At 40.8% G+C, this 26,598-nt stretch overlaps 1 protein-coding gene across 5 annotated transcripts in view; it reads right to left on the bottom strand.

Annotated features, from left to right (window-relative positions):
• MAPRE2 (microtubule associated protein RP/EB family member 2) overlaps positions 1 to 26,598 on the bottom strand; it is a 159,959-nt gene that overhangs the window by 119,358 nt on the left and 14,003 nt on the right. For 3 of the 5 annotated variants that reach the window (XM_077900459.1, XM_077900460.1, XM_077900458.1), the window contains one exon: positions 9,038 to 9,099. The exons of the other annotated variants lie outside the window; for them this stretch is intronic. Coding sequence is in view for 1 of the 3 variants with exons in the window: in XM_077900458.1 (XP_077756584.1) it covers positions 9,038 to 9,099 (62 nt within the window). In the remaining 2 variants the exon portion in view is untranslated. The remainder of the gene's footprint in view (positions 1 to 9,037; positions 9,100 to 26,598) is intronic. 5 annotated transcript variants of the gene reach the window in all.

Here is a 26,598-nt window from a genome sequence, read left to right as displayed (position 1 = left end):
ATTAAATCAAGTTTGTTTTCTCCCTATCTTTTTCTTCTTTGTAAACAGGACTCTGGTGTTCAAATATTAGAGAGTTTAGGTAAACTGAAGGTGAATCCACCTTGGCTGTAGGTTGTTTTCAGATCTTACTCCCTCCCCATATTCACCCTCACACAGACTGGAATCCCAAGGCTGTATGTAACCAACCTGATGGCAGACTGGACTGGGGCCAGGCCAGACTTGTTTGGACATCAAAGACCAGAGTGAGTTTCCTGGGTTGGCTCTATTAGTAAGCTGTATTTAAAATTTCAGTTCTGGGACGCCTGGGTGGCTCAGTGGTTGAGTGCCTGCCTTTGGCTCAGGTCCTGATCCCGGGATCTGGGGTCGAGTCCCGCATCGGGCTCCCTGCGAGGAGCCTGCTTCTCCCTTTGCCTGTGTCTCTGCCTCTCTCTGTCTGTGTCTCTAATGAATAAATAAACAAATCTTAAAAAAAAAAAATTCAGTTCTATCTAATACGGCTTTTAGAGCTGGCTACCCAATACAGTAGCCACTGGCCACATGTGGCCTTTCGCATTAAGATTAAAGACTTAAGGTGTATAGGAAATGTTCATAGCCACATTTCAAACCCTCAGTGGGCACATGCGGCTAATAGCTATCAAATTAGGGGGCACAGATATGGAACATTATCATTGTAGAGCATTTAGAACTCTGCTCTAGGGTGAGGGTATCAGCGGGAATAAGAAGTATCCCTGGATTGGTGCCCATCATATTTATTATTTTTCATCTTTCACACTGGAAAAACAAACTCAGATGGTGATGGGGGTAAAAGCCACACTTGATTAGGGGCCTCAATATACACAAGCATCCCAGACACCAGTCCAGGGGATGTCAACTGCATTCTTTTCCACATACCACAGCCCACTTGTAAGGTGATAAGGTATGTCAACCGCAGAGCAATTTTAGTGACACTTTTGCTAGCAAAATGAGTATTACCTAACCAAATCCTGGTACTCTACGCAAAAGGCTGAAATCTCTCTAGGTCCTCCCATATTGTTGCAACTAGAATTGTTGAGTCACTGTATTGTAGACCTGAAACTAATACAACATTGGTTAATGGTTAACTCTACTGGAATTTTTTTTAAAGCAGAAATCTTTTGTAAGGATATACAGCATTAAAGCTTTGCTAACCAATTGGCAGTTTTGTTTTTGTGCCACAGAGTAGTTGCCTCTGGTCAAACTGGAATCTCAACTGGGGTCCAGGCAATCCAAGTTTGTGAATGGGGACACCAAATTACACAAACTGTTCAGTTTCACTTTGAATTAATCCAATCAATTGTTAATTAAGACTGGTCCCTAATAATCTACTTTGTCAACAGGGGGCCCTCATGAGTTACCATTGCTGCAGGAATCTTAAACTCCTTACAAACCAAAACATTGGCAACCAGTCCTTTGGCACCTGTTTTATTTTTCTTTTACCTACAACATTTTAAATAAAGTATTAAGCCCACTTTAAATGTACTGTCCTCATGATCAATTTTCACGTTTCTCCCATAAAGGAGCCCGTATGATCATTTCATCTGCTCAGGTGCATGTGCCCCATTTGGACTGCTGAGACATGCTGGAGGAAAGGGCACTCTGCCTAGCTCAGCTATAAATTCACGGGCCCCAGACCCGAGGGGGGGGGGGGTCAGTGCTTCCAGACCATCCCTCTGCTTCCCTAGTCAACACCTCTGTTATTCTTCATACATCAGACATTTTAATACTCTGCTTAGATCTCTGACCTTCTACCTTCTCCTCCCTTAGCAGATGGTCTTGCCTCTGACTTCAGAGGCTATTGAAGCCATCAGACAAGAATTTAAGTTTCCTACCTGCAACCCTACACATTTACCTACGAAGTAGGCACCTTTCTAAATCAACTCTTCTTCCCCACAGGGTCCTCTTTCTCTCCTCCTCTTTATAGTCAAATAGCTTAAGGCTCATCTAAACCTACCCTCTCCACTTGCCCTGGACCCCAGTTTAGATTCCAGTGTGACCGGGTCATTGAAGTTAGCCTCATCATAAGATCCCAAACTACCTCTTTGTTGCTAATAGTCAATAGGTGCATTTTTGTCATGATCTTACTTAACCTTTGCAGAGTATTTGGACTTATTTACCCTTTGCTCATTCTTGAAACACTTTCTTTTCTTTTTAAAGACTTGTATTTATTTATTCATGAGAGACACAGAGAGGCAGAGACATAGGCAGAGGAGAAGCAGGCTCCCTGTGGGGAGCCCAGTGTGGGACTCGATCCCAGGACTCTGGGATCACGATCTGAGCCAAAGGCAGACCCTCTACCACTAAGACACCCAGGTGCCCCTGAAATGCTATTTTCCTTAGGCTTCCATGGCAGCATATGCAAGTGCTCTTTTTCCTGGGTTTTTGGCTAATCGTTAATCTCTCTCTCATTGTACTAAATACGCAGAACATAAATTTTACCATTTTCACCATTTAAGTGTATAATTCAGTGGTGTTAAGTACATGGACACTGTTGTACCACCATAAATCAGCAGCCATCTCCAGAATAGTTTTCAATTACAATTGAAATTCTATACCCATTGAATAACTCACCAGCTCGCTCTCTCTCCCCAGCCCCTGAAAAACACCGTCCTACTTTCTCCTTCCACGCATTTTATTCCAGGTGTCCCATAAGTGGAGCCATACAGTATTGCTTTCTGTGACTGATACTTCCTTTAACATTAGATCTTCACATTTTATCCATGTAGTAGCATGTAATGGTGTTTCCCTCAAGGCACAAGAATATTTCATTGTCATATACACTATGTTTTGTTTATCCCTTTATCCATAGATGGGCACACTTGGGTTCCTTCTACCTTTTGGCCATTGTCCATATTGTTGCTATGGAAATGGGTATATTCTTTTTCTTTTTTTTTTAATTTTTTTTAAAATTTCTTTATGATAGTCACACACACAGAGAGAGAGGCAGAGACACAGGCAGAGGGAGAAGCAGGCTCCATGCACCGGGAGCCCGACGTGGGATTCGATCCCGGGTCTCCAGGATCGCGCCCTGGGCCAAAGGCAGGCGCCAAACCGCTGCGCCACCCAGGGATCCCTATATTCTTTTTCTTAATCTGCCTCTTAAATATTGATGATCTTTAAGGTTCCACTCTACCTTAAAGGTTCTAATTATAGGTTCTAATTGTACCTATACTCAAGACTTACTGCTAATAGGCTAGTGACTCCCACAGTTGTATTTGTGGTTTATTTTCTCTTTTGGGGTTCAGATTCCAAATCCCCATATACACCCTTTTAGATGTCACAGGCACCCTAAACTCAATGTGTTCAATACAACGCTTTGGGTTCTTGCTATCACACTTGTAATGTTCTGTTCCCATGTGTTTCCTATCTCAGTATACCGGATATCATTCAAACCTCCCACTTGTACCAGGCATCTGGGCATTACCCTATCACACCACTGCCACTGGCAGATCTTCCAGGGAGCCCACTCAGTTTCATGGTTACCAGGTGACTATTTCTCATCATGGCACCTCTGATGGGGGTCCCTAAGAGCTGGTCTGTACTTCTGCAAAGAACTCTCTTCCTTGGGCTCCTCTTCAAAATACTAACCCTGCACTCTATTCCCCAGAGCTTACCTTATTTTTCTTCTCAGCACTGATACAGCACTTACCACATAGCAAGCATTCAATGCACATGTCAAAGAGTTAACCCCTGACCTCTCCCTTACCCGATCCTGTCTACCCCACCTTCTAACTGGTCTTCAAATCCACTGACCTCTCTACCCCAGCTGTCACCACCTTCACCAGATGCTCAGCATCTTTCACTTTCCCCTCTTCTCTCCTCTTATCCCTCTCCATCACTGTCCACAGCTGCTAGAGGAACCATTTTAAGACCTGGAACTGGCAATTTGGCAATTGACTTACAGCACTTCAACCATCACTTTCAGAATACCACCCAAAGGTCTTTACTGGCCTGCCAAGGCCCTCCCTGATCTGTCTCTCCAGCCCCGTTTTCATGCCCCCCTTGATGCTGCAGCTTATTACTGAACCTCTTTCAATTTAGCCAATATGCCAGATGCTTCTTTTATTTCCTTTCCGAGTCTTTGAAGAGGCTGCTACTCTTTTTGCCTAAAGAGCTCTCCCTTTTCTCTAGTTCCCTTGCTCAACACCTGCTGGCTGGCTCCTCCTTTTCCTTCAGGTCTCAGAGGAGAGGTCCCTGCCCTTGGAAGCCTCATCTGACCTCCCTGCACCAGTTGGAGCTTTGCTCTCATTGCTAGGGGTTCCCATGGCATCCTTTACTTCTCCCGACATAGTGCTTAGCACCCTGTAGTAGATTGCCAGTTGCATCAGTGTTCCCTACAGTGGGCCATAGCTCCAGCAGGGTAGAGATCCTCTCTTGCCCAAAATGTACCCTCTGCATTTGCACAATGATGGGGCCATGGTCAAAGTTTAATACTTAATACATAATTTTTAAAAATTGACCCAAGACATTTCAAATACACAGATAAGTAGAAAAAATCTGTATAATAGCATAATATATATTTATACCCATAGCTAGATTTTAAATTGTTAATATTTAGCTATATTTTCTTCATTGAGTCATCTCCATATTTTACATATTTTAGAGTAGATAACAGAAAATTCCTAAGTCTTACCCACATCCAGAGACTACATGAAATAAGCTACTGAAGGATAAAGAACCATGAACAAAAACCTCTAAATTGCTACTTATGCATAGTTAAGTGAAATTCAGAAATGAGAATATTAAGTTCTATACCAGATACTTATATAAATGTATTCTCATTCCACCATTTAATTTTCGTAAGTTTTATAGGGTAACCTCATTAATAAACAAAAGGAACCCTGTGAAGAACCTATAGATCTAGGAAAGAAGGAGAAAGAAAAACACTTGCTGAGTGCCTGCAATGTATCCAATACTTATGTTACCTCCAATTATTTTACAACTCAACAGGTAAAAACTCAATGTGGCCAAGTTATTTGTCTGGATCCTAAAGGAGAAAAATGAGATGTAGGAACTTTTGCCATATTTCCCTCTGTTTCTACCACTCATCTATTCATTACTATTTAAAATTTTAATTTAAAAATAAGAATTTAAGAAGTTTGTTGGTGGTTGTCTGAGCTGGGTTAAAATACATATTGCATCTATATGCACAAAAAATAATGTGTAGGCTAATTCTCTTTTTAGTTCTTATCATATGGAAAATTCTAGAAATGAGCACAGAACAGGCAGGAAGTGAATCAGGAGCCAGGGTTCTGGTGCTATGGCTTGTTCACCAAACATCTGATGGTTGGCTAGTCAACTCTCCTCACTCAAGAACATTCACCTTTAAAATGGGTCAGTTGGATTAGATTGAGGTTCCTTCCAGCTGTTTGAAAAACAACATACAGAAGAAATCCTGTAATTCTTGGTGATTTGCTTCAGTCATCAAGGAGTCAGGGCTAGGATGCAGGTCTTACTGATGATCCCAGCCCTAGCATGCTCACTGAATATAATCCAGGGACGAGGGGGCTGTAAATATAGGCAAATTTTAATTAGAATGTTGGTCAGCCAACTAGAATAACCTTCAAACTTACAGAATCAGATCTCCCACAGATTCTGATATAACTAATGAGGAAAACTATATCAAAAGAAGAGCCATGAAAAAGCTGGTCTTTGAAAGAGGGTCCTGGCTTTATCCCTACCCCCACGTATCCTCTGCTAGACAAGCTATCCCACTTAACATACTTTTCTTTTTAAAGCAGTCAATTCCACTAGATGCTAAGCTTTAAGATCTCTGTCTTGTTTGCCTTTATAACGTAGCTTTTGGCATTGCACCTGGCACATAGTTAGCTATTGATACATGTTTATGGAATGAATAGCAAGTCTTACCACCTGAATGTTCCAATCCAACTTACCTCCAAGGTTCACCTCAGATACCATCTCTACCCCACCCACCCTGCCAATGCCTCTCAAACTCCCAACATATTTTTCTGTATTTCTCCTATGGTGTATCTCATTTTGTATACAGTTATAGATGTTATATATATTATATCTATCTTAGCTTCCCAATAAGGTTAAACTCAGAAGCTATCTTCTATTCATCATGGAATCCCTACAATACATAGTTTAGAGCAGACACTCACTCAATAAAGGTTTGTGGTAAAAGCCTATCATTTATATATATACACCAAAGCAATTAGGACAGTCTTCATGTATAGGAGACACTCAGTAAACATTATTGAATTAAATGCTATTTCTGGTCAAGTTGTGGTAATGCTAGTCCTCTCAGATTACAAATATTTGTGAGGGACTCCAAACCATTTGGGAAGAAGTACCATAAACCAGATTAAAAGTCATGAGAATGGCTATTATATCTTTAAATAATCAATTTCTGGGATTTTGTACTAAGGAAATAGATGGAAAAATACAAATTGGACTGAACCAAACCAATAGCAACAAAACTGGAGGGTACTATGACACGTTGATATAATACCATTCTACTCTAAGAAGAATTCTAAGAAGAATTCTGAAGATTCTTGAAAGAGGTTTGTGACTAATGCTAAGTAAAACACAGATCACAGCCAGTATAGAAAAATAGAAATACTTGTGAGACAGGCAAATATACAAATCATTGAACAGTTATTTTGGGACAGTGTTATGGGTCACTTTCTTCTTTCCTTTAAATCCGCTTTAGGGATGCTTGGGTAGCTCAGCGGCTGAGCATCTGCCTTCGGCTCCAGACAAGATCCCAGGTCTGGGGATCGAGTCTCGCATCGGGCTCCCTGCATGTAGCCTGCTTCTCCCTCTGCCTGTGTCTCTGCCTCTCTCTCTCTGTGTATGTCTCTCATGAATAAATAAATAAATAATCTTTTAAAAAAAAATACCATTTTTATAAAAATTTGATATTGTCAACATTTGATATAGTCAACATATTTCCTTCACGTAGCTATGTTTTCCATAGACAGTGAGGACCAAAGTATAAAGTTAAATTGTCTACTAAATAGCTATTGCTCCAGGATTTAACTCTAGGATTCAAGTGATATCTCAAAAGGGAGGCTGTTCTAGGACATGAGGTATAAAGGTACAGGCACGGTATGCAGAGTGCAGAAATAGATCTGGATACGGAGCAAGCCCCTAGACTTAGCCAACGATGCTCAGGAATCACACAACTGAGATTAGTTACTCAAGCAACTGTCAATACCAGTCTCTGAGAGGGTTAAGCAAGGAGGCTGCAATCTAGAAGGGATAGGAAGAGAAAGAAGATTTAAGGATGGCTGTCTTCTTTGTAACGGGATAGGAAAGGTAGAGAATTAGCTCACAAGATTCTGTAAACTATGGCCTACTAGCCAAATGCCACCTACTGCCCGTTTTTGTAAATAAGGTTTTATTGAAACACAGCCAAGCCCATTAATGTATGTATTTCTATGGTGATTTCCACACTACAGTGACTTGAAGGGTTGTGACAGTGTATGGCCCGCAAAGTAGAAAATATTCATGATGTGGCTCTTTACAGAAAAGGGAGCATTTGTCCAGTAGTCCTAGATATAAGGAGGTTTATAAACAGACTCCCTATTAAGGTATTAGGCCACCTTCCTCTATTACTTTTTCTTTGAATGTACCTGCCTAGAAGGCAGGCAACCGTAGAATTTATCACCTACATGAAGATACTTTTAAGGGTGAAAAGGGGTGCTTATGAGACTATATTCTAAGACAATGGAAGTATACCAGGACTATCCCAGACACATAGACACCTTACCAGAAGGGCTAGTAGCACAAGAGCAGGTTTCAAAGGGCACCCAAGGTCTGTTTTTAGGTGTACAAAGCAAGTTTAGGTGACTCTCCTTGGTTCTTTCTATTTTAATTGCCCTCAGATGCCTTTCTATACCCCTCTTTCCCAGCTCTGGTCTTTGAAAAGTCCAGCTGTTTGGACACCATTCAAGGTTCAGGATCTCCATTCTCATTAGAGCAAAAGGAGAAAAGTTTAATCATCCCATTTAAGTAAGTTATTTCAAATCAGTACAAGTATTTTAAATCTGCAAATTTCACTTGGTTGAATATCAAGACAACTCCTTAAAATGCTATTCTTTAGAATTTTAGCTTTTTATTATCATTTTAAAAATGACCATTAATCATAGCATTTATCTCCATGAAACCCCAAACTAAATATATTATCCGTTGATTTGAACTTTTAATATGGATTGTTAAGAGAATTACTTGAGAATAAAGTTTCTCGTTTTGTCATCCCAGAATGAAAAACAAAACACCACATATACTCCGTTACTTTTTTTTTTCTGTAAAAACTTTTGTGTTTTTTTGTGGGGAAAGAAGTAAAACTAAAGGTGTTTAGAATACCTTTGGTAAAATCTAGGATGTTTTACTGAGTCTATTCTCTGAACAATAGTAGCTCTTAGCTTTGAAACCTCCGTGGATGGCTTTCCAAATATTGCCATCTGGTGGAATTTCAGTTAATTGTTCCTTTGTTCTAGGGAGCTGCTGGAGGTGAATGAACCTTGAAAGCATTAGAGAGAGATTCAGAATACCAGAAGGAAAGAAGTGAAGGTCAAATTATTGCATTTCAAACACAAAACCAAAACTGACAAAAAAAAAAGTGAGGCTTTGTGAGTCTTTGTCTCCTTCCCAAATATGCTCTATCCTCTATCATAAAGTCTGAGCACCTGCCTGGATTTGTTTCATGATAAATGAAATAAAAAATCATTTGTCCACAAATAACACAAAATGTCCTGAGGTTACCTGACTACATCTTGGTATTCTCTCCCTCCACTTATCACTAATAATATCTCCAAAATTAAACTTTAATTGGCTTCACCATTTTTAGAGGAATTGCTGATAGCAGTTAATTAGCCCTTCAAACACACGGGAAATGGAAGATAGCTTGAAAAATAATGTTTAATGGAGCATGTTTACTGTAATACTTGCTTTAATTGTATGATGGAATTTTGAAAATAAATTGTTTAAAAGGCATTAATACTTCAATGTAATCTGTAGACAAGGAATTCTACACTATTTTATATTTAAACCTTACCTTGAGCATCCAGGCTCTCTCCCTGGCTGTCGAGATGAACTGTACCGCTGAGAAGGGGGATACTGGAATAGTAAAAAAAAAAAAGAAAGAAAGAAAGAAAGAAAGAATATTTAATAGAATGAAAACATAGAAGCAAAGGGTTATAACTGAGTTTGTTAGGTGTAGAAATGGAATGGAAAATTCAGTTGAAACACACACACAATGTCAAAATTCAGTTGGTTTTACCATAGGAGATTAAATTAGCCAAACAAGGGTTCTCAGTCTCTATTTTAGGTCAATTTTGAGGTTGATTATGGTTTGTGAATATTTAGTGTACTGTCAGTTTCATAAAAATAAAAGGTAAAACTTTTCTCCCTGATTGTCTGAAGTGATGAGAATTTATATATTAGCAGGCAACCCCAGGAAGCAGTGTCTCTAGTGGTATATCAAAGGCCAACATTAAAGTATTAACTTCCCTAAACTTAGGTTTATTAGGTTTTATATCTGGTATCAACAGACTCTTATGCTTCTAGTCAGAAGATTTTTAAGAGGATAGACATTCTAAACAATGCCAGGATCAAACTTCAGAAATATATATACCAATAAATGATAATTTACTTTATGTGAATTAGCTCTTGCTCCTCAAAACATGCTCTAAGGGATAAGTAAACTGAGGAAGGACAGATCCAGTTCTTGAGACTAAGAACTTTGCCTGAGCTCCAGGTTTTGAAGGTCCAGTGTTAAGGTGGGAAGTGGATGGTTCCTGGGGAGACTGCTTCTGGTTCAAGCAGATTCTGCTAAAAAAGACCCCAGATGCCTATGTGCACGAGCCTTAATGGTCTTCCCACCAGCCCAAGAAACAAATGAGCAATGACAACTGCCTTTTACATATGCCCTCACCCTGAACATTACTCTTCTAAAATGGTCCTAGAACATAAAACACAAAAGCCTTTGATGTTTATTTGTTTTTTTTTAAATCAATTGCATAAAAATAAAGTATTTATGGCAGATCCAATGCTATGTGATCTTCAGAACTATGGAGATGTTGCTGGATGAAAAAAAAATTTTTCCTTAAAGAAGGGGGACATTTTATACCTTTTCTATAAGGGGAAGAGGAGATGGTAAAAAAAAAATGTGAACAGCAAAATTGTAGGTACTGAAAGTAAAGGTGAGAGCTGATTTTTCAATGTTAATACTATTCAGTAAGAGCTCAAAAGTCATTTATAAAGTTGGTTTGTTTAAAAAAAAATTTAATATAGATGTTCCTAAGGATTCCTAATAGAACAGATGGAATTTCCTCACATTATTTTAGAGCAGAATTTAATTTCATGAGTATTTCACATCTTTCCATAATTTAATGAGTTGATTTAAAAAAATCAGATAAGAAAAATCTGTTCCTAGCCATGTCATTTTCCTAAGTCCTTCAATCTTCCAGCAATTAACTGAATTATAATAAAATTTTCGTTTGCCATCTTTAGCAAACTAGGACTCAGTAGCTAAATTACCAGGGGCAGTATTAGCCACCAAGCTAGGAAGAATACAGGATTCCTAGTTTATCTATGAACTAGAGAATTTGCCCTTAGAAAATTCAAGGCTACATACAATTGGCCTTTTTCTGTTGTCTGACAATGGTCCATTGGTCATCTTTCAACACCTGTAATGGATCAGTTTGAAGAATAGGATCATTTATTGAAAACCCTTTGTTACCAGTCATTTCACATATTTTATTTAATCTTCAAAATCTTAATACAAACGAAGAAACAGAGGCTCAGAGTAGTAGAGCAAGTTGCCCATATTGTGCATCTAAAAAGTGACAATTTTTAAGAGGTCTGATGGACTCTAGCGTCTATTGCATCTTTCATCTATATCATACCCACCGTAAAAGCCAGGTCTTCTCTACAGTTTTAAAGTCCCTGCAGAGTCTTTGCTCTGATCCTGGCATTTAAGTGCTAGATAAGGCACAGCCTTGCAAGGGAAAGACATAGGCTCCCCTACTGGTGGAGGTGGCAGGTAAGGCCGTTTTTTCTGCGATGTTTGACAATAGCAAAACAGTTTCTATCTATAAGTTTCACACTTTATATAAAAATTAAAAATGGGGCACAGCAGATGCTTGGGTGGCACAAGTCAGTTAAGTGGCCAGCTCTTGGTTTCCACCATTCAGGTCATGATCCTCAGGGTCATGAGATCGAGCCCATATCTGGCTCCACACTCAGCACAGTGTCTGCTTGAAATTTTTTCTCCCTCTCCCTCTGCCCCTGCCATGTGTGCTTTCTCTCTCTCAAATAAATAAATCTTTAAATAAAAAAAAATGGAACATAGTATACATACAAAACTACAAAAAACATAGATCTTTGAGACCTGGGTCCTGGCAAAGAGTTCTTAGCCTTGACACCAAAAACACAATCCATAAAAGGGATAGTTAAATAAATTGGACTTTATCAAAAGTAAGAACTTTTGTCCCTGTAAAGTAGATGTAAATATGAGGAATAAAGTAGGAGAAAATACTTGCAAACCACGTATCTGACAGAGGACTAGTTTCTAGAATAGAAGAAGAGCTCTGAAAACTCAACAGTCTTAAAAAAAATCAGTTGGAAAGTAGGCAAAAGACATGAACAGACATTTAGCTGAAGAAGACATACAAATAGTCAATAAGCACATGAAATGACATTTAGAATCATTATCCATTATGTAGGTGAAAGTTAAAAACCATAACGAGATACCATTATACACTTAGCAGAATGGCAAAAACACAGACAATGTGAAACACTGATGAGGAACTAGAGCACTCATATTACTCATGAGGATGTAGGATGGTTCTACTACTCTGGCAAACATTTGCCTTTCTTTTCTTTTTTAACATACAACTACCATATAACCCACCAATTGCACCTCTAGGCATTTTTCCAGAAAAATGAAAATTTATGTTTATAGCAGGTTTATTTTTAATTTTTTTATTTTAGCAGTAGCCAAAAATCAGACAACCCAGATGTCCTTCAGCACGTTAATGATTAAGCCAACTGAGGCATATCCTTTTACCATGGAATGCTACTTAGGAATAAAAAAGAACTACTGGGGATCCCTGGGTGGCGCAGCGGTTTAGCGCCTGCCTTTGGCCCAGGGCGCGATCCTGGAGACCCGGGATCGAATCCCACGTCGGGCTCCCGGTGCATGGAGCCTGCTTCTCCCTCTGCCTGTGTCTCTGCCCCTCTCTCTCTCTCTCTCTCTCTCTCTCTCTGTGACTATCATAAATAAATAAAAATTAAAAAAAAAAAAAAGAAAAACAACTACTGATACAGACAACAACCTGGAACAATCTCCAGAGAATTATCCTAAGTGAAAAAAGCCAGTACCAAAGGTCATAAGCCACATGATTACATTTATCTAACAGTCTTGGAATAAGAAAACTGTAGAAATGGAACACACATTAATGGTTGCAGGAGTGGGGAGGGGAACAAGAGCAGAGTGATGGGGAGAGGAGATGATTATAAAAGGGGAACAGTAGGCATCCTTGTGATGGAAATGTTCTGTACCTTGAACATGTATCAATGTCAATATCCTGTTTGTGGTATTGTATTATAAATTTGCAAGATGTTACAGCTGAGGGGGAGAAAGGACTCAAGGGTACATGAGAAAGCCCCATCTGGTTTCTTACAACTACACATTAATGTACAATGGTCTAAAAACGAAGTTTAATAAATAAAAAAAAGATAGGACAACAACTACAATTAAGAATCTTTTATTTTCTGGGGCCCTGGGTGGCTCAGCGGTTTAGTGCCTGCCTTCAGCTCAGGGCATGATCCTGGGGTCCCGGGATTGAGTCCCACATCAGGCTCCCTGCATGGAGCCTGCTTCTTTCTCTGCCTGTGTCTCTGCCTCTCTCTCTCTCTCATGAATAAATAAATAAAATCTTAAAAAATAAAAAAATAAAAAAAAGAATCTCTTATTTTCTTACTTTCCACAGAGGAAAAGCCCTGAGATAGCAAGTAGGATAGGGTTGGGAATTTGCCCTGCTTTGCACAGTTCCAAGAAAAAAAATTTCACCCAGGAGTTTAGCATTTGGGAAACCACTGCTGAGGGTCTGCTGTCCAGTCTTGCCCATCTTAGAATTCTCCACTGCTATCCCCTTTCTTCCACATTAACCTTTCCAAACTTTCCTTAAAGGTCAAAATAGATACAAATACACTGAAAACCAGAAGAAACTTCTAAGTAGCAGTTTGATACCTCTATATTTTAAAAATGATCTCTAATACCTTCCGGTCCATGGTATGCGAGTGTTTCCCAAAATTCACATCCTTATTAGTCCAGGACCAGCATCTCATCCCACGGCTCTTATAGGTGAGGCAGGTGTTCTATATTTTAAACCGGGCCACACTAAAAGAGAGTGTAAACTGTAATCACCCACACACAAAGAGGAGCTTGCAGAGTCTTCCTTCACGTTAGGAAAAACCATGTTGACTTTTACTCTTCCTATTTTGAGCACAAGGCAGCGCCTCAGAAAGCCAACCGCTTTTCCTGGGCTTACTGGTTTTAACTGACAAGACCAAGTATCTCTATTAGAGTAAGAGTTACCACATGGCCAAGCTCTTTAACAAAACACATTCTCTGTTGCTACAAAAGTCAATTTTCCCTCATCCTCTCGACCTTTCAAATCCTTTTTTAGAAATATTTTAAAAAAATGTTTTTGCTTTATCATTGCTTTATTTTTTTAAATTTAAATCCCATTAGCCAATATAAAGTACATACTTCATTTCAGACATAGGGTGCAATGTCAAATCCTCTTTCTTGGAGCAGACTTAGAATCCTGGCATCCCTCATGTGGTACATAGAACATCTGTCCTAGCTTGAGAGCCAACCCCCCCTCCAACTCCCCAACAAAGACTGTCTCCATATCTGGTGATACAGGCACCATAAGAGGCATCAGAATGAAGAAAGAGTTGTAAAGATTTTCCAGTCATACCCTACCATTGAAAGACGATCTGGCTCTGTCTTCAGTGCTGTGTATATTTAGTCAGCGAGCTTTCTGACCAATGCAAGGTTAGTGCTCTCCTCACCAAGAGGTGGGAATCACTGCCTCTCTAGTTGCTCCGGCTTTTCCAAGAAGGGAACCCCGCTGGGATGTGAACTGAGGTTTTCCCTGTCAGGAGATGACTAAGCTATCTTTGGACCTTCAAAATAAGCTGTATCTTGAATTCCAAACTCCCTGTGGGTGCTTTCAGATATTGAATCACTCCAGTTATAGATCACATTCTTCAGTAGGGGAGGGCCACAGCTTTCTAGGAATAAAGCGGCTCCTAAGCATTCACAGAAGGTCACAAGGCTATTAATCCTTAGGCTGATCCCACTCCATATTAGCCTTCTGAAGGGCCCCAGCCTCCACCAAGCACCACCTCAATTAGTGGCCTCCGTTGGGTGGGTTGGGCTCAGGGCCTTCCCCAGGGCAGCAGAGGGAGGCCAAGAGTCTGCCCAGTTTAACTCCCCGGAGGGACTAGAGCTATGATTGCCGGGAAGCATAGAGCTGAGTACACACCAGGGAAACCAAAACCAAATGAGATTATCTGGCAAGTAAAGGAGGCCAAATTACACTGAATCTTGGGCACTCAGTGTGGTACAAATGCATTCCTCTCCTTAAACCAGACTACAAAATGACCCATATTTTATATTTAAGGGCTTTGAAAAATTATAGCTGGCTGATAAGGGGATTTTGATGGTATACATTAAGAAGGGTAATGATGTTATAAACTTCTTTTGGTCGTGTGATTTTGGCTTCTATAAAAATAAAGTATAATCCCCCCAAACCGTCTAAAGTCATAGCTATGATAAAATAGAAATTCAGTTATTTTCATACAAACTGAGCCTCATCCCCCTCTTAGAATCCTCCTTTATCCATCTGTTACTTGCCATGCGAACCAGGATTAAAATAATTTGAGCCTGCCCTTTCTATTCTAGAAGAGAATATCCACAGTGCGAAAGGCACAAAAGTAAAATTAAAACAACTGATATGAGACAAACTGCATGAGAATACCACGTGCATTAATTCTGTGAACATTTTTAATAATTACTTATCCTTTTATCAGTTTTTAATCAGAATTCCTTGAAAATAGCTGGGATAGAAGAATGGCTCCTTTCCTCACAAGTATGACTCAACTGATAATGAAATGTAGCTGAATGTTCACGAAGCAGGAAAGCAGCACAGTGAATGGTATCAGGTTCCCTTTAAGAGCCCAGCGTCCAAATTTAGTGTTCAGGTTATAGTGGAAACAAAATCCTCACTTTACATGTATCCTCTCTTTATAGTCTTATTCCTGTGACTTCCAAAGAAGAAACACAGCAACAGATTAGAGGTGTTGAAAGGGTGATGGTGAACTTTGGCTGTGGCAAGAGGGTTGTTCAGACACCGGGTATCCAGGTTGCTACAATCTCCCTCAAAAGATGGATAACCACTGCCCAACTGCAGTGTTGTGTGGGAAGGTTTTCAAACATTTTCAGTAGTCTGTCAAAAGTGTTTAAGTAGATGGAATTTATTGAAATATGCAGGGTTATTTGCATAGCCTCTACCCCTAAATTTTCTGTTGGGACTTCTGTGCATCCTAAAATGCTCACATGATGACCACCAGCACTGTTTTTGGAAACCTGCTGTGGGGGTCTTATGGAGGAGCCCCAGTTACAAAGTGTTTGGAGGCTGGATCAGTAATTACTTGATGGGGAAATTTATGCTGAATTCCACTGAACTGGGAAATCATCTAGTGATACAAAAGCACCAATTATGTTGTCAGGGATAAAACTTGGGTGGGGGATGGGAACAAAACCCCCATCTATTATGGGAAACAAATCCAGGCAGCCTGGCATCAGGACTGGCAACTGATGGCCACCTGAACTGCTCTTTCCACAATGGCTCTGTGGTTCGTGGAAGAGACATTATGAGCAATCTGTGCACTTTAAGATTTGTTGAACATCAGCAGCACTTCACACTCCTTGGTGCTGTGGACTAGAGACTTCTGAAAGCCACTGGGTAGCATGTGCTCTGTTTTCTTGCTGCTCCGTTGGGCATCAAGATCTGACCCTTGGTGGTTGGGCAACTGACCTTTGGTGGCTCAGTGGTTGAACATCTACCTTTGGCTCAGGTTGTGATCCCAAGGCCCTGGGATTGAGTCCTGCATAAGGCTCCCCACGGGGAGCCAGTTTCTCCCTCTGCCTATGTCTCTTGTGAATAAATAAAATCTTTAAAAAAAAAAAAAAAGATCTGAATCTTGAACTTTCTGTGCACCCTATCATCAGGGCCTGAGTTTCCCCAGTTGTGCTCAATTTTTTACACATCAGTCTGACTGGTGTTGGATAAACTGCTTGACCCTCTTTTAAAGGATCCTGGAGTTCTATTTGCCAACATATAACACCCAGTGCTCAAACAAAATCCAATAAAAAAAATATACAAAAAAAATTCTTAAAAAAAAAAAAAAAAAAAAAGGATCCTGGGCTTCACCAGAGATCTGAGGGCAGCTACGATGCCAAATAGGAGATGACTGCCCACCCTGCCGGCAGCACCGAGGTGGAATATAGCTCTTCCTTTTGTAAAATTATTTCACCTAGATCTTGAAATCTTAATTCTTTCTCCACAGGTTCACTGTGTGTGCCTTTTAGCTAGCTGTCTTTTGTACCTTTGTCTTCCTTAGGAATTCTCATCTGATACGGGGTTAGAGAGCCATCTAATTTTTTCCCAGATGATGCCCCCCCCCCATTCTCTGCCTTCCAAGGAGCCTTTTTAGACACTGCCTCCTGGTCATCCCACTCCCCACTGCAAAGAAATTAAATACTAAGGAATAGATTTTGTCTGTTAGGGTTGAGCTTTAGAGGGCCACACACCACAGCAACATCCAAATTTTGTCCCCACTAAGAGCACTTGCTCCAAACCAATTGAATAAACACCTCATGGAGCATCTGTGGACTGAGATGTAGGGATATAACAATGAGTGAGGTGGGCCTTGCCCTCCTACTCATCCCAAAACCCTTTTTATGGCATAACCCCAGGAAATAAAGAGAATAATTAATCATGGGAGCTTGCTTATTGTAGGTGATCATACAACTGATAAAGAACAGAGCTCGGACCCAAACTCCAGTCTTCTGAGTCCAAATCACATGCTTTCCTCTGAGTTCATTTTAACCCACGTTCTGGGGAGGGACAAGATGGTGGAAGAGTAGGGTTCCCAAATCACCTGTCCCCACCAAATTACCTAGAAAACCTTCAAATTTTCCTGAAAATCTATGAATTCGGCCTGAGAATTAAAGAGAGAACACCTGGAATGCTACAGTGAGAAGAGTTCGCGCTTCTATCGAGGTAGGAAGACGGGGAAAAAGAAATAAAGAAACAAAAGGCATCCAAGGGGGAGGGGCCCGCAAGGAGCCGGGCTGAGGCCGGGGCGAGTGTCCCCAGGACAGGAGAGCCCCGTCCCAGAGGAGCAGGAGCTGCACCAACCTTCCCGGGCGGAAAGGGGCTCGCAGGGAGTTGGAGCAGGACCCCAGGAGGGAGGGGGTGACCTCGGGCTCCCGGGGACACTAACAGACACCTGCGCCCCGGGAGAGTGCGCCGAGCTCCCTAAGGGCTGCAGCGCACGGCGGGTCCCGGAGCAGCTCGGAGGGGCTCGGGCGGCGGCTCCACGGAGGGGGCTGCGGGGCGGGAGCACGAATCCAACAGCGCAGACCCCGGAGCACAGGGCACCGGGACACAGCCCAGGATCCGGCCTCCCCCGGGACAGGCAGAGGCCGGGAGGGCCCAGGACAGCAAGGACGCTCCTGCCCCCAGCTGAGCAGGTCAGCGGCCCCGCCCCGGAGCCTCCAGGCCCTGCAGACGGAGAGCTCCGGAGTTCCTGCCGGAGCTGAATCCAGCTCCAGAGCTGGCCCCGCCACTGGGGCTGTTCCTCCTGCGGCCTCACGGGGTGAACAACCCCCACTGAGCCCTGCACCAGGCAGGGGGCAGAGCAGCTCCCCCAACTGCTAACACCTGAAAGTCAGCACAACAGGCCCCTCCCCCAGAAGACCAGCGAGACGGACAAGTTCCAGGGGAAGCCAAGGGACTTAAAGTACAAAGAATCAGAAGATACTCCCCCGTGGGTTTTTCTTTCTTTTTTCTTTTCTTTTTTTTTTTTTTGTTGTTGTTGTTGTTTTGTTTTGTTTCGTTTTGTTTTGCTTTTTGATTTGTTTCCTTCCCCCACCTTTTTTTCCCTTTCTTTCTTTTTCTCTTTTTCTTTTTTTTCTTTTTTTCTTCCTTTTTTCTTTTTTCTCTTTCTCTTTTCTTTCCTTCTTTCTCTCCTCTCTTTTTCTCCTTTTCCCAATACAACTCGCTTTTGGCCACTCTGCACTGAGCAAAATGACTAGAAGGAAAACCTCACCTCAAAAGAAAGAATCAGAAACAGTCCTCTCTCCCACAGAGTTACAAAATCTGGATTACAATTCAGTGTCAGAAAGCCAATTCAGAAGCACTATTATACAGCTACTGGTGGCTCTAGAAAAAAGCATAAAGGACTCAAGAGACTTCATGACTGCAGAATTTAGAGCTAATCAGGCAGAAATTAAAAATCAATTGAATGAGATGCAATCCAAACCAGAAGTCCTAACGATGAGGGTTAACGAGGTGGAAGAACGAGTGAGTGACATAGAAGACAAATTGATGGCAAAGAGGGAAACTGAGGAAAAAAGGAGACAAACAATTAAAAGACCATGAAGATAGATTAAGGGAAATAAACGACAGCCTGAGAAAGAAAAACCTACGTTTAATTGGCGTTCCCGAGGGTGCCGAAAGGGACAGAGGGCCAGAATATGTATTTGAACAAATTCTAGCTGAAAACTTTCCTAATCTGGGAAGGGAAACAGGCATTCAGATCCAGGAAATAGAGAGATCCCCCCCTAAAATCAATAAAAACCGTTCAACACCTCGACATTTAATAGTGAAGCTTGCAAATTCCAAAGATAAAGAGAAGATCCTTAAAGCAGCAAGAGACAAGAAATCCCTGACTTTTATGGGGAGGAGTATTAGGGTAACAGCAGACCTCTCCACAGAGACCTGGCAGGCCAGAAAGGGCTGGCAGGATATATTCAGGGTCCTAAATGAGAAGAACATGCAACCAAGAATACTTTATCCAGCAAGGCTCTCATTCAAAATGGAAGGAGAGATAAAGAGCTTCCAAGACAGGCAGCAACTGAAAGAATATGTGACCTCCAAACCAGCTCTGCAAGAAATTTTAAGGGGGACTCTTAAAATTCCCCTTTAAGAAGAAATTCAGTGGAACAATCCACAAAAACAAGGACTGAATAGATATCATGATGACACTAAACTCATATTTCTCAATAGTAACTCTGAACGTGAACGGGCTTAATGACCCCATCAAAAGGCATAGGGTTTCAGACTGGATAAAAAAGTAGGACCCATCTAATTGCTGTCTACAAGAGACTCATTTTAGACAGAAGGACACCTACAGCCTGAAAATAAAAGGTTGGAGAACCATTTACCATTCGAATGGTCCTCAAAAGAAAGCAGGGGTAGCCATCCTTATATCAGATAAACTAAAATTTACCCCAAAGACTGTAGTGAGAGATGAAGAGGGACACTATATCATACTTAAAGGATCTATCCAACAAGAGGACTTAACAATCCTCAATATATATGCCCCGAATGTGGGAGCTGCCAAATATATCAATCAATTAATAACCAAAGTGAAGAAATACTTAGATAATAATACACTTATACTTGGTGACTTCAATCTAGCTCTTCCTATAGGTCTTCTAAGCACAACATCTCCAAAGAAACGAGAGCTTTAAAGGATACACTGGACAAGATGGATTTCACAGATATCTACAGAACTTTACATCCAAACTCAACTGAATACACATTCTTCTCAAGTGCGCATGGAACTTTCTCCAGAATAGACCACATACTGGGTCACAAATCGGGTCTGAACCGATACCAAAAGATTGGGATCATCCCCTGCATATTCTCAGACCATAATACCTTGAAATTAGAACTAAATCACAACAAGAAGTTTGGAAGGACCTCAAACACGTGGAGGTTAAGGACCATCCTGCTAAAAGATGAAAGGGTCAACCAGGAAATTAAGGAAGAATTAAAAAGATTCATGGAAACTAATGAGAATGAAGATACAACCGTTCAAAATCATTGGGATGCAGCAAAAGCAGTCCTAAGGGGGAAATACATCACAATACAAGCATCCATTCAAAAACTGGAAAGAACTCAAATACAAAAGCTAACCTTACACATAAAGGAGCTAGAGATAAAACAGCAAATAGATCCTACACCCAGCAGAAGAAGAGAGTTAATAAAGATTTGAGCAGAACTCAACGAAATCGAGACCAGAAGAACTGTGGAATAGATCAACAGAACCAGGAGTTGGTTCTTTGAAAGAATTAATAAGATAGATAAACCATTAGCCAGCCTTATTAAAAAGAAGAGAGAGAAGACTCAAATTAATAAAATCACGAATGAATGAGAAAGGAGAGATCACTACCAACACCAAGGAAATACAAACGATTTTAAAAACATATTACGAACAGATATACGCCAATAAATTAGGCAATCTAGAAGAAATGGACGCATTCCTGGAAAGCCACAAACTACCAAAACTGGAACAGGAAGAAATAGAAAACCTGAACAGGCCAATAACCAGGGAGGAAATTGAAGCAGTCATCAAAAACCTCCCAAGACACAAGAGTCCAGGGCCAGATGGCTTCCCAGGAGAATTTTATCAAACGTTTAAAGAAGAAATCATACCTATTCTCCTAAAGCTGTTTGGAAAGATAGAAAGAGATGGAGTACTTCCAAATTCGTTCTATGAGGCCAGCATCACCTTAATTCCAAAAGCAGACAAAGACCCCACCAAAAAGGAGAATTACAGACCAATATCCCTGATGAACATGGATGCAAAAATTCTCAACAAGATACTGGCCAATAGGATCCAACAGTACATTAAGAAAATTATTCACCATGACCAAGTAGGATTTATCCCCGGGACACAAGGCTGGTTCAACACCCGTAAAACAATCAATGTGATTCATCATATCAGCAAGAGAAAAACCAAGAACCATATGATCCTCTCATTAGATGCAGAGAAAGCATTTGACAAAATACAGCATCCATTTCTGATCAAAACTCTTCAGAGTGTAGGGATAGAGGGAACATTCCTCAACATCTTAAAAGCCATCTATGAAAAGCCCACAGCAAATATCATTCTCAGTGGGGAAGCACTGGGAGCCTTTCCCCTAAGATCAGGAACAAGACAGGGATGTCCACTCTCACCACTGCTGTTCAACATAGTACTGGAAGTCCTAGCCTCAGCAATCAGACAACAAAAGGACATTAAAGGCATTCAAATTGGCAAAGAAGAAGTCAAACTCTCCCTCTTCGCCGATGACATGATACTCTACATAGAAAACCCAAAAGCCTCCACCCCAAGATTGCTAGAACTCATACAGCAATTTGGTAGTGTGGCAGGATACAAAATCAATGCCCAGAAATCAGTGGCATTTCTATACACTAACAATGAGACTGAAGAAAGAGAAATTAAGGAGTCAATCCCATTTACAATTGCACCCAAAAGCATAAGATACCTAGGAATAAACCTCACCAAAGAGGTAAAGGATCTATACCCTAAAAACTATAGAACACTTCTGAAAGACATTGAGGAAGACACAAAGAGATGGAAAAATATCTCATGCTCATGGATTGGCAGAATTAATAATGTGAAAATGTCAATGTTACCCAGGGCAATTTACACGTTTAATGCAATCCCTATCAAAATACCATGGATTTTCTTCAGAGAGAACAAATTATTTTAAGATTTGTGTGGAATCAGAAAAGACCCCGAATAGCCAGGGGAATTTTAAAAAAGAAAACCATATCTGGGGGCATCACAATGCCAGATTTCAGGTTGTACTACAAAGCTGTGGTCATCAAGACAGTATGGTACTGGCACAAAAACAGACACATAGATCAATGGAACAGAATAGAGAACCCAGAAGTGGACCCTGAACATTATGGTCAACTAATATTCGATAAAGGAGGAAAGACTATCCACTGGAAGAAAGACAGGCTCTTCAATAAATGGTGCTGGGAAAACTGGACATCCACATGCAGAAGAATGAAACTAGACCACTCTCTTGCACCATATACAAAGATAAACTCAAAATGGATGAAAGATCTAAATGTGAGACAAGATTCCATCAAAATCCTAGAGAAGAACACAGGCAACACCCTTTTTGAACTTGGCCACAGTAACTTCTTGCAAGATACATCCACGAAGGCAAAAGAAACAAAAGCAAAAATGAACTATTGGGACTTCATCAAGATAAGAAGCTTTTGCACAGCAAAGGATACAGTCAACAAAACTCAAAGACAACCTACAGAATGGGAGAAGATATTTGCAAATGACATATCAGATAAAGGGCTAGTTTCCAAGATCTATAAAGAACTTATTAAACTCAACACCAAAGAAACAAACAATCCAATCATGAAATGGGCAAAAGACATGAACACAAATCTCACAGAGGAAGACATAGACATGGCCAACATGCACATGAGAAAATGCTCTAAATCACTTGCCATCAGGGAAATACAAATCAAAACCACAATGAGATACCACCTCACACCAGTGAGAATGGGGAAAATTAACAAGGCAGGAAACCACAAATGTTGGAGAGGATGCGGAGAAAAGGGAACCCTCTTACACTGTTGGTGGGAATGTGCACTGGTGCAGCCACTCTGGAAAACTGTGTGGAGGTTCCTCAAAGAGTTAAAAATAGACCTGCCCTATGACCCAGCAATTGCACTGTTGGGGATTTACCCCAAAGATACAGATGCAATGAAACGCCGGGACACCTGCACCCCGATGTTTATAGCAGCAATGGCCACAATAGCCAAACTGTGGAAGGAGCCTCAGTGTCCATTGAAAGATGAATGGATAAAGATGTGGTTTATGTATACAATGGAATATTACTCAGTCATTAGAAATGACAAATACCCACCATTTGCTTCAACGTGGATGGAACTGGAGGGTATTTTGCTGAGTGAAGTGAGTCAGTTGGAGAAGGACAAACATTGTATGTTCTCATTCATTTGGGGAATATAAATAATAGTGAAAGGGAATATAAGGGAAGGGAGAAGAAATGTGTGGGAAATATCAGAAAGGGAGACAGAACGTAAAGACTCCTAACTCTGGGAAATGAACTAGGGGTGGTAGAAGGGGAGGAGGGCAGGGGGTGGGAGTGAATGGGTGATGGGCACTGGGGGTTATTCTATATGTTGGTAAATTGAACACCAATAAAAAATAAATTTAAAAAAAATCTTAAAAAATAATAAAAAATAATTTAAAAAAATAACCTATGTTCCCTTTTTCTTCCCTTATGTCAGGCTTTCTATGCACATTAAAATTCAACTTCATATTTTTGAAGCAACAGGACACCAAATTTTGATTTTCATCAAGTTTTTTTTTTTTTTTTTTTACATGAAGGTCATGGATTGTGCACATAAGAACAAGTTACCACTTATGTGCAGCTAGTAGGTGTCAGATGCCGTCTTAAGTATGTTACCTATATCACCTCTTTTGCTTCCCACAGTAACCCTCTGATGGAGGAGATTTCTTATTCATACCTTACAGATACCTGTACAGAGGCTTGAGGCCAGGCTGGGACTTTGGACTTCAGTGCTGGAGCTCACAAAGACCAGGGTATGCATCTGTTATATCCTAGATGCCCTGCTGGGTGCTGAGATCTAGAGGGTGAACTATATACAGTGCAGCCACCGAGGAGCTTATTGGCACACTAATAACTATACCATGAGGCTGTGAATGCAAGTGTACTGACAGGGAAAGTGAAGAACGGAAGGGAAAAGCTTATGACTGCTGTTCCCTTGGAGGATACATAGGATTTGAAAAACCACTGGTGTTTTTGGTTTTCAAAAACCTCACTCTGAAAATTAGAGGAAAATAAGCATTTTCTCCCTCAGGTTCCTTAATGGTGGTGCTTTTCAGATTTTGAGTTAGCAGAGAATCTCGAAATTCAGATTACAATTCAATAGGCCTAGGGTGGGATCTGAGACTCTGCCTTTCTAGAAACTTCTAGAGGATGCTGCTGGTCTGGGGACCACACGGAGTGTTGCAAGGCACAAGGCGCATGATCTGCTTTCAGAGGTCTTCCACAATCTGCTATATGGTAATCGGGCCTGCACTTAGATGTGTCATTCACTCAGACGATCCTAAGTGAAGTAAACTCATTTACAGCTCAGACCTTGCTACCAAGAATGGGCCAAAGCAAAATTAAGGAGCTCAAGTCCATTCTTGGGCCACATTTTCCATTATTTCTCCTCGTTCCCCTCACATCTCTAATATCCTAGTAGTCATGTACTCATCCAGAGTTTCAGGTCCTTAGGGAAAGCTCTCTGCTTTCCAAGAGGCTATGTACTTAATTAACTAATCTGTGCAAATATATTAGGGAGTGCTAATCACAAACATTTGTTATTTCTGCTCTGCCAACCTAAATGGCTGGTTCTGGATCTTGTAACACTGGCACCCTCAATGAAGCCACTTATTTTCCCTTACATAGAGAACAGACTCTGCTGAATTGACCATATATATATCCACTATGATTGAGAGTCCGGAGGACGCTCAGATTAACTACCAAGTAGTCTCTCTAAAGCAAAAAAGGAACAAGAGACTTAAGTAGTTTGCAAAAGCTAAGTATTAAAGTAAACTCTAGTATACTTGAACTATCGTTTTGCCTCAAAGTAGCAGGTTAGGCTTTTGGGATTGCCAATACTTTCTAACCACACGCCTGGACAAGTCCTGATGACTTCTCTAAGTGCACTTGCATTTTCAAACCGAGGGCAAAGAAGTGACCAATGATGCCAGAATATTAAGAGTCCCCTCATCTTTGGTGGGCTATACACCAAAAATGGTTTAACCAACTTTTTGAAATCCTGTGCATCTTTTCGTGGGAAACAGGAGGTTGTTACAATTCAACATCTTTATGAATTAAAGGGACCTTTGAGAACTACTTGGGGAATTCAACTATCATTTGTAAACCTGCCTGCTATAAAGAGCATTGGACCTGTAATAAAATTCCCTGGGACTGAGGTTTTCCCCCTTATGTGAAGTGTGGGTATAACATTTAAACTTTGGGCTCCAGTTTTTTTGGTTTTCTGTCAAGTGCAGTGATTTAGCATGTTGCTGCTATGTATAAGAATTCTTAAGCTATTGCAAATTCCTATGTAAATGGAAAATACTCCTGTTCATCACTTTTTAAATAATTAAATTTGAACACATCTCCCTTGTCCTGAACCTGAGTATTAGTTATAGGATGAGGAAATGTCAAAGTAGAATCAATCCTAGGGAAAACCAATGGCTTAGAAAGAATGGGAGAGAATGCACACCTGAAGGGATCTTGTGGATGTGGCCTTGAGTATGACCCTCACTGGCCCTTGTGAAGCCTACTTGTTGCCTCTCCTGTGGTCTGTGATCTCGCAAACCCCCTGGTTTGACCACCATATCTAAAGATTGGCAGTGGAGGGCGGGGGGGGGGGAACAAAGAACAAAACTATGACCACAAGTAGAACTTTACATGTTAGCTTTAGGTTGAATGCCAGTAGCTATCACAGATTGTTGTTAGGAATTTCATGCTTTATAGACATCATTGCACTTAACGCATCATTGCACTTAACGAGGGTTTAAGATTCTTATTTCTTTCAAATCTTTTGGATCCTCCCAGGAAAAGCTAGTTTTTGTGCCTCCTTGTCCTTCTCATCCCACAAAGTGCTTCCTTTCTGCTCTGCATGGGGAGAGCTAATGCATCCCCTGCCTTCCCGTGAGCACCATGTACCTGAGAGCCAGGAGGATGCAGGTTTCTTGTTTCTGCCTGTATTTGGGGGCAGCTCAATACAACTCACTGCTGGACTGGGTCAGTAGTCCTGCTTTTTCCAGATCTTCCCTTATCTCTGACAGGGTAAGCAATAGGACCTCTGTTATAGTCTAGGCAGACTCACAGAGAGGACACAAGGCTAACTACTATACGCGTGGGGGAAAAGGAAGCTCAGCAAGGTATCCGAACGGGTGCTCTTTGAAATGTGCCTACTCTGCCAAAAAAATCACTCTACTTTCATATTTTGTGCTGCAATAGCATTGCAGTCTTCATCGGTTAAACGGAAGTCTGAATCTTACCATTACTTCTGCCTTTTTCAATTCAAATAATTCAATGTGCCAAGGTAATATCAAAATGATGTGTTTTCCACATGTTTTGAAAACTTTATGGATTCTCCAAAGAAAAGTCCAATTCCCATTATATTTTGTTCTAAGAAAGATGGATTAACAAGTACCTTTTGGAATGCTGAGATTTCTTATGGAGAAAACATAGGTATTTTTTGTAAGGTACCTTCCCAGTTGAGGATGTTAGAGGTCACAGGTGAATTGAGTCGTTTTGGATTGCACTTTAAGCAGAGCTGGGACAAGACCCAGGTCCTCCTACAATCAATGTAAGTGGACTTGTTAATAAGAATAGTAAGAATGATGTTGTGCCTAACTTGTAAAGACTTTAAA

The sequence above is a fragment of the Canis aureus genome, chromosome 6 (assembly GCF_053574225.1).
Source record: "Canis aureus isolate CA01 chromosome 6, VMU_Caureus_v.1.0, whole genome shotgun sequence".
Lineage (NCBI taxonomy): Eukaryota > Metazoa > Chordata > Mammalia > Carnivora > Canidae > Canis > Canis aureus.
This window is presented reverse-complemented; position numbering and strand designations above follow the sequence as displayed.